General features: G+C 40.7%; 1 protein-coding gene across 2 annotated transcripts in view; it reads right to left on the bottom strand.

Moving 5' to 3' along the window:
• Positions 1–3,310: 3,310 nt before the first annotated feature.
• CDC16 (cell division cycle 16) overlaps positions 3,311–15,052 on the bottom strand; it is a 35,481-nt gene continuing 23,739 nt past the window's right edge. For both annotated transcript variants that reach the window (XM_046664079.1, XM_046664080.1), the window contains 4 exons: positions 14,691–14,826; positions 13,025–13,115; positions 9,534–10,005; positions 3,311–3,460 (listed from right to left, as the gene is read on the bottom strand). In XM_046664079.1, the coding sequence (XP_046520035.1) occupies positions 9,746–10,005; positions 13,025–13,115; positions 14,691–14,826 (487 nt within the window). In that variant the 3' untranslated portion in view covers positions 3,311–3,460; positions 9,534–9,745. The remainder of the gene's footprint in view (positions 3,461–9,533; positions 10,006–13,024; positions 13,116–14,690; positions 14,827–15,052) is intronic.

Consider the following 15,052-nt stretch of genomic DNA (forward strand, 5'->3'; position numbering starts at 1 on the left):
GCTCTGATGGTCTTATCTGTGATAAAAAGGAAAATGTGGTTGCAGATAAAATCTTTTGCTATGTAGTGAGGGTGGGTGGTAGGGGCAAAAGGGACTGATAGTGAAAATTGTGGACACCACCCATTTAAAAAATGTAAATGTTTCAGTAGTCTTTAAATACACAGCACATACAGATCTCCCTCGACTTATGAGGGTCACATCCTAACGAGCCCCTTGTAAGCTGAAAATACTGTAAGTCGAAAATACAATACACTTAACCTGCCAAACATCCTAGCTCAGCCTGGCCTCCCTTCCACATGCTCAGAACACTCACATGAGCCTTCAGTTGGGCAAAATCATCTAACACAGAGCCTATTTAATAATAAAGTGTTGAATATCTCATGTAATTGAATACTGTCCTGAAAATGCAAGCAGAATGGTGGTATGCGTTGTGCACGCTCATGATTGTATGGATGATGGGAGCCACAGCTCAATGCCGCTGCCCAGCATCACAAGGGGAGGATCATACTGCATATTGCTAGCCCCGGAAAAGGCCAAAATTCAAAAGTTTATGTATGGTTTCTACTGAATGCCTATAGCTTTTGCACCACTGTAAAGTCAAAAAATCCTAAATAGTGGGGCCAGCCCTGTGGCAGAGTGGTTAAGTTCACGTGCCCTGCTTCAGTGGCCCAGAGTTTCGCTGGTTCAGATCCTGAGTGCAGACATGGCACCGCTCGTCAGGCCATGTTGAGGCGGCATCCCACATGCCACAACTAGAAGGACCCACAACGAAAATACACAACTATGTACTGGGGGGATTTGGGTGGAGGAGGAGGAGAAGAAAAAAAAAGATTGGCAACAGATGTTAGCTCAAGTGCCAATCTTAAAAAAAAAAAAATCATAAATCAAACCATTGTATGTGAAGGACCATCTGTATTTGGAATACCTTTTTAAAAAACTGCCCTCAATCTATCTGCAGGTTTTCCTTCTTTAATTTCTAAATATTACTCAGATTAAACAATCATCCATCTCAATATCTAATTTTAGCTCTTTAGTGATGTTTCTATATTGGGGTAGTAAAAAGGATTCTAAATCTCACACCTCACGTCCAGTCTTACTGAAGCACTCTTGCCCCAAGGGCATTCTTTTATTACTGAGCCAAAAAATGCCAAAATTACCAAATGGAGAAAAGAACTCTTGTCCTCAGCTTCTCATGAGGCCCAATCATGTGCAACCCTTGTGATATTTCTTGTGTCCGTGTTTTGCCTCCAACATGAGGCCATGGCTTACGCTATGGCCTCTGCCTAGAATGTCCTGCCCAGCTTCCTGAAACCCTCTCAGCCCAAATACCTTCCCAGCCAAGATGGCTTCATTTGAGACCCCCGGGAACCTTAACCTCCACTTACCACACTGTACTCAACACTCAAAGAACACCCACCACAAGCCTGAACTGTGACTTCACTTAAGCAGGAACTACATCTTATTCAATGCTGTACGCCCAGCCCAGGCCTGCGTCTGGCACCTACAGGCATTCACATGTTGCTGGGTGCTTATTTCTTATAAATCTAGCAGCAAAATCCCCAAACATGTTTTTTTCCCCCTAAATAACAGCCACTACTGTCAATTTTTAAAGACCCCGCTGATTCTTTACTGTTACTACAAAAAGATTTCTGAGAAATGGCTTCAGAAAAATGACAGAATTTTAGAATTCAGGTTTGTCTGATGAAATTATTCTTTAAATAAAACCTTATAATACAAATTTCAAGATACAGTGAATAAATACACTTGTAAAATAGCTGATCACTTTTTGTGAAAAAAAAATAAGTATATCACAAAGGAAAATCTAGCTTCCTACACATTTTCCAGCCTGTTAAAATGTTTTGTTTTACATGTACACAGAACTACAGCTAAAACAAAGCAGTAATAAACAATCTCCAAATGTCAGAGTGAATATAACAGGTAACTTTGCTTTGCTTAACCAAACACACCAGCACAAATGTGGTCCTCAAGCAGATGCTTCTTGTGGGAAAGGCTACGCTTCACTTGCAAGCACAGGTCAAAGTGGTGAGTGAGGGGCCGGCCCAGTGGCACAGTGGTTAAGTGCGCACATTCCGCTTTGGTGGCCCAGAGTTCATCAGTTCGAATCCTGGGTGTGGACATGGCAGCGCTTGGCATGCCATGCTGTGGTAGGCGTCCCACATATAAAGTAGAGGAAGATGGGTACGGATGCTAGCTCAGGGCCAGGCTTTTTTGATACTCTCTGAGCCTAAACATTGGTACTAAACTGTTGTTGATCTGAGAAACAGCTTAGTTAAATGTCTTAGTTTTTGCCTTTTTTGTCTTAAAAGCCCAAAGCTCTGTCAGTACAGTCATAGCTCACTTACCAGGAGTTTGCTTTCCCAGAAACCTATTCATCATACCACATGATCAATGAAGAAACAAAATGAAGAAATATTGTGGTCTGGCAGGCAACATAAATGTGAGAAAAGTATTAATACCTTCACTTTTATTTATTCTTAAAATGATTATTTTAAGTTCAGTCACCTGATTTTCTAGCCCAGCTAAAGAGAGGGAGATATAAAAACAGGCACATGATGCCTGACAGAGAAGAGAGAACAGCCATGAAAAAAGAAAAACAGAAATTCAAAAACACACTATTTGAGTCAGAGCAGCTCGTAACTCCTGGTCTCCGAGAGCACAGCTGCACTAAACTGACATTGGCTGTGATGAGCTGACATGGAGGGGGGCCTGGATGCACCCCAGTGGTGCTGACTCCTCGTCTGCATGAAGGCTCCCTGTGGAGACTCCGGAGACTCCCTGGAATTAGCAGGCAGGGGCCTCGAGAAATGAGAGCTATTCTTTTTCTGCCATATATGTACGGAACCATGGACAAAGAACTAAAGGAATCAGGAGAATGACGGATGAACAAATAGGAAATATCAATAAAGAGAAAGAAATTACCAAAAGGAACCAAACAGAAATTCTGGAACTGAAAAGTACAATAGCTGAAATAAAAAATTCACTAGAGGGGTTCAACAACAGACCTGAACAACCAGAAGAAAGAATCAGTGAACCTGAAGATACGGCAACTGAAGCTACCCAGTCTGAGGAGCAGAGACAATGAAGAAAAATGAACAGGACCTGAGACCTGCGGGACACTATTAAACATACCCAAACACACATTATAGGACTCCCAACAGAAGAGTAAGGGGCAGAAAAAAATATCTGAAGAAATAATGGCTGAAAACCACCCAAATTTTATGAAAGACATGACACATCCAAGAATCTCAACAAACTCCAAGCAGGATAAACTCAAAGATCCACACCGAGATACATTACAGCCAAACTGTCAAAAGATAAAAACAGAACCTTGCAAGCAGCACGAGAAGCGACTTCTCAGATACAAGGGATCCTGAATATGATGAAGAGTTGATTTCTCACCAGAAACCATGGATGGCAGTGCGACGACATGTTTAAAATCCTAAAAAAAAAAACACTGTCAATCAAGAATTCTATATCTGGCAAAACTATCCTCAAGAATGAAGGAGAAATTAAGACATTCTCAATAAGTAGAAGTTAAGGAAGTTTGTACACAGGCAAATGTAAAGACAGTATTAGTGCTTTTGGTTTGTAACTCCTCTTTTTTTCCCATATGATTTAAAAGGCAAATGAATAAAACAATAATTACAAATCAATGTTAATGGGAAAGCAGTGAATGAAGATGTAATCTGTGACAATAACAATATTCAAGGGAGTGGGGTGAAGGTGTGTGGCAGTGTTTGATGCTACTGAAACTAAACTGGAATTACTCAAATTAGGCTGTTATAAATCTAAGATGTAAACTGTAATCTCAAAGCTAGCCATGAAGAAAAGAACTAAAAAATATACAGAAAAGTAGAGTATCAAAATGGCACACCACACACAAAAATCAACTAAATACAAAATAAGGCAGTAAAAGAGGAACTGAGGAACAAACACATGCCAGACATACAGAAGACAAACAACTAAAAGCAGGTCTTTCCTTAGCAGTAATTACTTCAAATGTAAATGGGTTAAGTTTTTCAATTAAAAAGCAGAATGGATAAAAAAATATTATTCATGTCTATGCTGTCTACAAGAGACCTGCTTTAGATACAAAGACACAAAGAGACTGAAAGTAAAAAGATGGGAAAAAATATTCCACATAAATAGAAATGGAGAGAGCTGGGCTGGCTGCACCGATATCAGATATCAGACTTCAAGTGAAAACTGTTACAAGAGAAAAAAAAAGGACAATATATACTGATGATAAGGTCAATCCATCAAGAAGCTATAACAAGTATAAATATATATACATCTAATAAGAAAGTCTCAAAATATATGAAGCAAAAATGGACAGAATTGAAGGGAAAAACAGACAGTTCTACATTAACAGCTGGAGACTTCAAGACTCCACTTTCAATAATAGACAGCATAAGTGGGCAGAAGATCACAAGGAAACAGAAGACCTGAACAACACTATAAACCAATTAGACTTAGACATATACCGAACACCCCACCCAAGAAAAGCAGAATATACAATCTTCTCAGGTGAGCAGGACACCTTCTCCAGGATGGACCATAAATTAGGCCATAAGAAGCCTTAACACACTCAGAAAGACTGAAACCACACAAAGTACCCTTTCCGACCACAACGGAATGAAACTGGAAATCAATAATAGAAGCGAAACTGGAACACTCACAAATATGTAGAAATTAAACAGACTCATAAACAACAAATGGGCCAAAAAAGAAATTATAAGGAAAACTAGAAAATACCTTAAGACAGAGGAAAACAACAACATAACATACTAAATAAAATTTATGGGATGCAGCAAAAACAGTACTTGGAGGGAAATTTATAGCTGTAAATGCCTGCATTAAAAAAAATCTTAATTCAGTAACCTAACTGTGCATCTTAAGGAACTAGAAAAAGAACAGCAAACTAAACCCAGAGCCAGGAGAAGGATGGAAATAAGATTAAAGTGGAAATGAAATAGAGACGAGAAAAACGACAGAGAAAGCCAACAAAATCAAAAGTTGGTTCTTTGAAAAGATCTACAAAACCTTTAGCCAGACTGACTAAGAACAAAAAGAGAGAGAGAGAAGACTCAAATTACTAAAATCATAAAATGGAAGAGGGGAAATTATTACTTCACAGGAATAAAAAAGATTACAACAGGAAACTAGAAACAACTGTACACCAACAAATTGAATAACCTAGATAAAACAGACAAATTCCTAGAAACACACAAACTACCAAAACTGACTCAAGAAGAAATAGCTGTAACAAGGATGGACATTGAATCAGTAACCAAAACCTCCCAGCACAGAAAGGCTCAGGACCAGATGGTTTCACTGGTTAATTCTACCAAACACTGAAAGAATTAATACCAATTCTTCTCAAACATTTCCAAAAAACTGAAGAGACGGGAATACTTAACTCATTCTGTGAGGCCAGTATTACCCAATACCAAAGCCAGACAAAGACTCCACATGAAAACTACAGACATTGCAATATCTTTTATGAATATGGATGTAAACTCCTCAACAAAATATTAGCAAACTCAATTCAGCACTATGATCACACACCATGACCAAGTAGGATTTATCCCAGAATCACAAGGGTATTTCAACATAATGAAAATCAATCAATGTGATACACCACATTAATAGAATGAAGGAAAGATCCTGAGAGACGTTATATAAAAGAGCCAAAGACGTCCCCTTGTATATGGGCCCCACGTTGTTTACTTCTTCATAGCGTGCTGGGATGGTTAGCTCAAGCCCACCAGCACGAAATCAAAATTTACACGTGCAATTGTTTTAAATAAAGCCCAGCAAACATATCTTTAGCCATTTAGAGCCTGCCTGTTTTGCATACCTGGCAAAACTACACCCAGCACCTGCTAGTCTTATTTGTAAATTAGACAAGTCCAGGGGCTATAAATGACCCCAAGCTGCTGCTGCACTTGGAACTTCTCCACCCAGGACTCTGTGCCATGCAGCTGCCACGTCGCCGAGACACGTGAGGCCCTCTAGAACGCCCTCTCCCCCAGGAGTTCCCCGTCCTCTTCCCTTCTGGGGGTGGCCCCAAGCTGCTGTCCATGGAGGGGGCTACCCCCTCATACAACCCATCAAGTGCTGCTCGGATGAAGCTACCCCAAATAAAATGTGCTACTGCCACCTCGTAGTCAAGTCTTTTCCTCGAACAGCCCTGGAACCCTAGAACTCATTACACCAGACCATCTCAATTGCTCCAAAAAAAGCATTTGACAAAATCTCTACCCTTTCTTGACTAAAACAACAACAACACTCAATAAACTAGGCATAGAAGGGAACTTCCCCAAAGCCACAAAGGCTATCTATGAAAACTCAGTTAACCTCACACTCAGTGGTGGAAGACTCAAGGCATTCCCTCGAAGATCACAAACAAGACAGTGGTGCCTACTTTCGCCACTTCCATTCAAAGTACTGGATTCTAGCCAAAGCAGGTATGCAAGGAAAAGAAATAAAAGGAATGCAAATTGGAAAGAAAGAAGTACAACTGTCTCTATTCACAGATGACATGATGCTATTACATAGAAAACTCAAAAGAATATACACACACACAGAGTTAAAGCTAATGAACACATTCAGGATACAAAGTCAACACACAAAAGTCAGTTGTATTTTTATACACTAGAAATGAACGGGGTCTGGCCCCATGGCCGAGTGGTTAAGTTCACACACTCCGCTTTGGAGGCCCTGGGTTTCGCTGGTTCAGGTCCTGGGCACGGACATGGCACCACTCGTCAGCCCACGCTGTGGGCGTCCCACATGGCACAACTAGAAGGACCCACAATTAAAATATACAACTATGCACTGGGGGTACTTGGGTAGAAAAAGCAGGAAAAAAAAAACGAAGATTGGCAACAGTTGTCAGGTCAGGAGCCAATCTTTTAAAAAAACAAAAGAGAAAGAAATGAACAACTCAAAAAGGAAACGAAGAAAACAATTCCATTTACAATAGCATTCAAAGGAATAAAATATTTAGGAATAAATTTAACCAAGGAGGTGAAAGACTTGTACAATCAAAACTACAAAACATTGCTGAAAGAAATGAGAGAAGACACATATAAATAGACATCTGTGCTTATGGACTAGACAACTTAATATTAAGATAAACAAATTCTGGGGCCAGCCCAGTGGCACAGTGGTTAAGTGCACACATTCCGCTCCGGCAGCCCAGGGTTCACTGGTTTGGATCCCGGATGCGGACATGGCTCCGCTTGGCACACCATGCTGTGGTAGGTGTCCCACGTACAAAGTAGAGCAAGATGGGCACAAATGTTAGCTCAGGGCCAGTCTTCCTCAGCAAAAAGAGGAGGATTGGCAGCAGTTAGCTCAGGGCTAATCTTCCTCAAAAAAAAAAAAAAAAGATATACAAATTCACTGAAATCCCTATCAAAATCCCAATAGCATTTCTTTTACAGAAATGGAAAAAACTTCTAAAATTCATATGGAAACTCAAGGGACCCACAATAGCCAAAACAAACTTGAAAAAGAACAAACCTGGAAGACTCACATTTCCCCACTTACTACAAGCCACAGTCATCAAAACAGTGTGCTACTGGCATAAGGATACACATACGGACCAATGGAATAGAATTCAGAGCCCAGAAATAAGCCCTCATATTTACTGTCAACTGAACTTCGACCCAGGTGCCAAGACCCTTCATGGGGAAAAGACAGTCTCTTCAAGAAATGGTGCTGGGAAAACTGAATATCCACATGCAAAAGAGTGATGCTGGACCCTTAACTTACAAAATTTGCAAAAATTAACTTAGAATGAATCAAAGACCTAAATGTAAGAGCTAAAACTATAAAAATCTTAGAAGAAAACATAAGTGAAAATCTGCACAATCTTGGGTTTGGCAATCGTTCCTTAAATATGACACCAAAAGCCCAGCTGACAAAAGAAAAAATAGATAAATTGGACTTAACTAAATTTAACACTTTCATGTATCAAAGGATACTATCAAGAGAGTGAGCAGACAATCCAAAGAATGGGAGAAATTATGTGCAAATCATCTATCTGATGAGGGTTTAATATCCAGAGTCCATAAAGAACTCCTACAACTCAACAACAAAAAGATAAAACAGTCCAGTTTAAAAATGGGCAAACAATTTGAATAGGCATTTCTCCAACGAAGATCTACAAATGGCCAATAAGCACATGAGTTGCTCAACATCACTAGTCATTAGGGAAACACAAATCAAATTAAAATGAGATACCACTTCCCACCTACTAGGATGGCTATAACAAAAAAAACTGTAAAAAGCATTCATGAGGATGTGGAGAAACTGGAACCCTCATGCACTGGTGGTAGGAATGTAAAATGGTGCAGCTGCTGTGGAAAAACTCTGTTGGTTCTTCAAAAAGTTAAACACAGAATTATCAAATGACCCTGTAATTCCACTGCTAGGTATACACCCAAAGGAAGTGAAACCAGGGACTCAGATATTTATATACTCATGTTCACAGCAGCATAATTCTCGACAGGCAAAAGGCAAACAACCCAAGCATCCACTGGTGGATGTGGTATATATACATATAATGGAGTATTATTCAGCCATAAAAAGGAATGGAGTTCTGATAAAAGCTACAACATGGATAAACCTTGAAAATATTATGCTAAGTAAAATACACCATACACAAAAAGGACAAATATTGAATGATTCCACTTAAATGAAATTATCTAGAATAGGCAAATTTACAGAGACAGACAGTAGATTAGAGGTTACCAGGGGCTGGGGGGGATGGATGAGTGGGGAGTTACTGCTTAATGGGTACAAAGTCTCTGTTTGGGTGATGAAAAAAATTTGGAAATAAATGCCACTGAATTGTATTCTTGAAAATGTTTAAAATGGCTAGCTACCTAAACCTGTATACATACACACCTAATTTCTTACAGCAGTTCAGGTTTACGGAAAGATGGAACAGAGAGCAGAGTTCCCACACAGCATAAACTCCAGGACATGATGTCCATGATATACCCCAGGACACAACGTGAGGAGAAAGTTACTTCACATCTGTGGTATTTTTTCCAAAAACCCATAACCTTAGTCCAATCACGAGAAATATATTAAACAAGCTCAAATTGAGAGACATTTTACAAAACATATGACCAGTCCTTCTCAACCCACCCCGGTCATGAGACAAGGATCGGAGACACGGCCACAGCCAAGAGGAGCCTAAGGAGATGGGATGACTAGGTGTGGCGTGGCCCCTGGATGGGTGCAGGGCAGCAGAGGGCACTCACGGGAGAACTGCTGACACCAGAGCCTGCAGTCCAGTCACTAGTGATGTGCCAGGGTGGGTTTCTTAGTCACGCCAAAGGCCCCGGGGTGACGCAAGACGTTAGCCATGGAAAACTGGCTGAGGGTGGACAGACATGCTCTGTACTATCTTTGCAGCTTTTCTGTAAATCTCAAATTAGTCCAAAATAAAAGTTTACTGAAAAAGAAAAAAAAGGACATAATAGATGGTTTACCTTCTTTATTCCATGACACATAACTATTTTGTAGGATCAGAAAACATCTGTTGCAAAGGCGTGCAATCCAGTCTCTTAAGGCAGGTCTCTGTTCCTAAACGCTGAGGTATAGTCTGAATTCAGGGTGAGAAATGGGAAATTCTTAAGACATGACAAAGCTGTGAGGAAACACGGACCTGCTCTCGACAAACGGAACTGGGGCCCATCTGGAATCACGTACTGTGGTCTGACATAGATGTCTCTAACATCATGTCACTTTCATTCATTTCAATTTCAAAGGTTTCTTCCAAGGAGGGTCTGGAATCTGGTGTTTTCCTTGAGGTTTCCAGGGGTGCAAGCCCTGTCTCTTCCGCAGTCTGTTTCTCTACTTCAAATTCCCTGAAATCCCAGGGAGGTGAAATAATGTTTCTCAGTGTCTTCATCGTATGCACATCAAAGTCATAGCATTTTAACTTGTCTTTAATGTCTGCTCCTAAAAGAAATACGACAAGAAGAATACAGTAAGAAATTCCATCATTAACCCATCATTTCCATCGTTACATGACAGGGCCTCTGTCATCTACGTCAAATGGTACTTTAAGAACTCAAGCACAGCTCAGGGGAAAATGTTCCAATTGTTTCCCTCCTCTTGTTTTTCTCCTTCTTATTGAGTGAGATTGCTGGGGAGACTTCAGAAACACAGGCCATTTCAGCCCAGGGGGGCTCAATAGCCACCCTGTGTCCAGAGCCCCTGAAGGCCAATAGGAGCGTGGGGGGACTTCTCAGCCGCCACGGATGACAGCTGCCTGCTGGCATCTCGCACTGGGACGGTCACGGGTCTCATGCACAGAGAAACCACAGAGAAGGGAAACACACTTTCCGCCACCAAAACTTTTAAGAATAATGGATAAGAGACTTCCTATAGGTGTATTAGGTTCAATCAGTTCTGACATAAATAAAATGGCAATTTTACCCAGTTCAAACTGATAGCTTTCACTGACAGGTGCTTTGACAGACAATGACATGCAAGCCTTCTAAAAATAAAAACAGCACAGCTTGGTGATGATAGTTAATAATACGATATCGCACACTTGAGGTTGCTAAGAGAGTAGATCTTAAAAGTTCTCATCACGAGAACTTTTCTCATGAGAAAAAATTTCTAATTATGTAGGGTGACAGATGTTATATTGTGGTGACCATTTTCCAATATATATAAATATTGAATCATTATGTTGTACACCTGAAACTAATATGTCAATTACACGTCAATAAAAAAACCAAAAAGTAAAAATAGTACGTAATGAACAACACACTCGGAAGCCTCCTCTGTAAGAACTACACCTTAGTGAGGGCAGGAAAATGCCTTTCTTACTCAGTATCGTATCTCCAGACCTTACTTAGCTTTGTAGGAATTGTGTGTCACTCTGCAGTGAACAAATGAGAAATGAAGGCTCAGCCCCGCCCAGAGGCACAGGCCACTGAGTGTAGAGCCGAGATTTCACCCCGGGGTCTTTAGGATGTCAGAGCTCAAGTTTCTTTTTTGTTTTTTTACCTTTAAAAATTGAGCGATAATCTACAAACCGTAAAGCGTGCACAGCTGGATGAATTCTCGCCTATGTACATACCAACACAAACACCACCACACCAAAATCAGAACATTTCCAGCCCTTAGAAAACCACCTCATGCCCCTTCTAGTGAATACTTCCCTTTCTCAAGCCAGAAGTAACCACTGATCTGATTTTTCTATCGCCCTGGATTAGTTCTGCTTATTAATCTTCATATAAATGGAATTAACCAGGATCTATTCTTTTTTGCTCAAAATTAGTGGTTCACCTATGTTACAACATGATTCAGTAGTTAGTCCTTTTAATTCTGTAGGATTCTACTGTATGAGGCTGTCTGAGTCCCACAGCTTATTTCTCCATTCTCCTACTAGTGGACACTCGCTTATTTCCATTTAGGTCCTATTATGAACAGAGCTGCTGTGAACAATCTTGTGAGACTCTGGCTTACCGAGGCACTTGTTTCTGTTGGGCATATACCTGGGAGTAGATCGCTATCCTAACACCCTCCTAATCAACCTACCAGCACTCATGCCCTTTCACAGCCACCGATTCTACACTTAATCATGACTCATTTTGATGAACAGAATGTAACAAAAGTGATTTTGTGCAACTTCCAGCTTTGAAGAGGTTTTAAAACTGTAGTTCTTGTCCTTTAGAAACCTGAGACCACCATGCTCCGAAGAAGCCAGGAATAAAAGGCCCATGGAGAGACCCAGCTGTGCCAGCTGTCCTCGCCTGTATACGAGGCCCTCTGAAACCAGCAGCCCTGCCAAGCGCCTGCTGACCGCAGCCACACAAGTGAATGAGACCAGCAAATGAGCCACCAACCAACCCACACAACTGTGAGAGTAAGACATCTTTGTGGGCTGGAGTGGTTCGTTAGGCAGAATAGATAGAATAGGCCCGGTTAACTTTAGTAGATGCGTTCAACAGTTTTTCAAAGAGGTTTTCCCTGTTTATAACTCCACCCATAGTCAATAATACACAACAGTTTCAGCCGCTCTGTATCATCGCCAACACCAGGTACTGCCAGTATTTTTAATCTTTAGTCATTCTCGCGTGTTACTCTCATCTCCCTGTGAGTAATGATCTCGAGCACCTTCATTTGCTTTATGACTTTCTGGATATCCTCCTTGGTGAGGCTCCTTTACAAGTATTTTGCTTACTTCTGATTGCACTTTTTCTTATTGATTTGTAGGATTTTTCTGTAGTCTAAATACAAGTTCTTTGACAAGTCTATGTTTTGTAACTTCTTCCAGTCTACGACATGCCTTTTTACCCTCTTAGTAGTGTTTTTGAAGAAAAGAAGTGCTTAATTTTATTGAAGCCTAATTTAACATTTTTTTCCTCTTATAGTTTTACATCCTGTTAAAGAAATCTTTGCCTACCCTAAAGTCCAGATCTCAAATTTCACCTCATTGCATCCTCTTTACCCCAGAATGTGTATATCTAAATGGGTCCCCAAGTACAGCAATTCCATCCAAACTTCTCTATGACTTATCATTAAGAAAATTTTTAAAGAATTACATGGCACTATAGAGTGAATATAAGCCAACTTACTATTCTCCTGAAATGTAAAGACTCATATGCTATACCCTGCGTTATGAAATATTAAAGCCAGAGCCCTTTCATTTGTATATTAGAAAAATGTCTCCAAGGTTTTTTCTATAATGCAACTAGATTGACTCTTGTATATCACAGTGCTCTTCACACATGTTCTGTAAAAGTATTTTGCATCTAGCAAGTACTGAACGTTAAACTAAATGGATAGAGTCATTAATTCTTATAGCTTTGTTCCAACAAAATAAATGGAGTTTCTTGATATTAATGTAGTTAGAATGGTTAGAAAGACAAACTTAGAACCTTATGTGAGAATCTGAGAAACCTAAACAGAGATATACAGCAATCTAAAACATGGAATATAATATCAATAATAATAATCTTACCAATATAAGCTTCAGAATCACCAATGTACATCTCAATGCAATGACCAAGCATTGTAACAGAAAACGTGTCATCTCGCCTAAGACCAAGGGCCTGCCAGAAAAAATTCAATGTCGTTATTACAAGAAAAACATATTTCGTTTTCCTTTGTTTAAGAATATTCCCACAGGATTCAATTCAAAATATTCCAAGGACTCCAGGGTGGGTAAGGGAGGCTGTGAGGGGCCCAGTTCAAATGAGCATGGCCATGGGTAAGGACTGCTGGAGCGTGTGCAGGCAGCTGCAGGCCCCTCACTCCTCTGTGTCTATGTTTCGAATCCCCTCCCCCAAGAAGACTTAAGAACTCTCTCTCCACACAGAGGCCTCTGAACCTTCTGTATTAATTCCATCACACAAGAGCAGTAAATTATATAGGATTCAATCACACATTTGAAAGACCATGAAACCAGACACTTGCATGGCCCACACCTGATGAGCTCGACACTCTGGGTGTCACAGGGCACCTTCAGGACCTCACCTCACCTGAAAATCTCTAACTGACCCTTGAAAATGAGTCATGAATACATCACTCACAAATTTATCTTGGAAATATCACACTCTCTCTCATACCGTATCTCTTTCTCCAAATACTGTTATTTCATCAATTCTAAGACCCACAATTTTTCAAATTCTAACACTTCTGAACTTGGGCTGTCTCACAGCTGGTGGCTTCTTACCACTGCTGTCACATGGCTGCAGCCATGACAAGGTGTCCTGCATGACAGCATGGGCCTGGTGGCCACAGTGACAGCACACGCTGCACCACAAGCTGCATGAGGAACACTCCAAGAGGATACATGAATTGTGGTCATCACCTAAAACCCTCCTGTTGACACTGTCTGGCAGGACGAGATTGGCAAAGCCAATGTCCTCAGCTGGGAGGAACCTGGGTCAAGAGGGGGTGTGGGTGTTGGCAGGAGGGCTCTATTTTGGGAAAACAGGGATATTGACCACCTGGTACAAAAGTGATTTAGAAGAACCAAACTCTGAATGTGAAGAGCTGAATATCTTAACTATTTCACTTGTATTTTCTTTTTCATGTAGGTACTAGAGTGATTCCTGATAAAAATTTATATCCTAATACGTCCAAAAGAGTACTTTTTCTGAGTACATAAAAAATAAGTGATAGGAAAGAACTATGTTAAAGTTTAAATGGCAGCATACTTTCTGTGTGGTCATCCTGCTTATTAACGGTGTCTTAGAGCTGACAAGATGCACAGATTAAGGAGAGATTCTTTCCTTGTGCTGAACACAGGCTGTTTTGTTCATCTATTAAAGCGACCTAAGGGAAGTGATTGTAAGTCACAAATAGAAAAAGTGGAGCTCCCAAAGAGTTCTCACTGTGCGAGAGGAACTTCTGAAGCCCCTGCCTGGACATGATGCTAATCCTGGACATGCGGGGCTCAGTGCACAGTTAGGACAAGTCTCCCACTTGTTTCTACCTCGGTGAGGATTGCACAACATGCACGTGCTTTTTTCTGCAAAGAAAAGAATAAAACACAAGGTCGCCTGGAGAATTTTAAAATGGTAAAGTAACGAACATTGCCCAGAAAAGATCTTTTCAAAAATAAAAAAAAGAGGTGGTAAATGTTAACCAGCTTTAAAGTCAGGTACAAACAAAAGACATACTGTGTGGAAATAGTCCACGGCGTTTTCGAAGTTGCCCATCAGACTATGGATGTAGCCTATGGCAGAATAGGTGGAGGCGTTCTGAGGAATCAACACCAGTGCCTGGCGATGGTAGTCCAACGCCTCGGCATACTTTCTGTGAGAGGAGGGGGAGAACAGGAAGAGAGAAAACAATCAGTGGGCACAGGGAAAGCACTAAACTCCTACGTCTACAAGGAGTTCTCGTCGTCTGAAAACACAGGAACGCTCTCCTATACCAGAGTAACAGCCTCGTCTGGAATGGCCTCTCATGGCCACTCTGTGCCCCTCATATGGAAATGCATTTCCTGCCTTTTCACCTAGCTGGCTGAGGGGCTCCTGCA

This window comes from Equus quagga, chromosome 6 (assembly GCF_021613505.1).
Source record: "Equus quagga isolate Etosha38 chromosome 6, UCLA_HA_Equagga_1.0, whole genome shotgun sequence".
Classification (NCBI taxonomy): domain Eukaryota; kingdom Metazoa; phylum Chordata; class Mammalia; order Perissodactyla; family Equidae; genus Equus; species Equus quagga.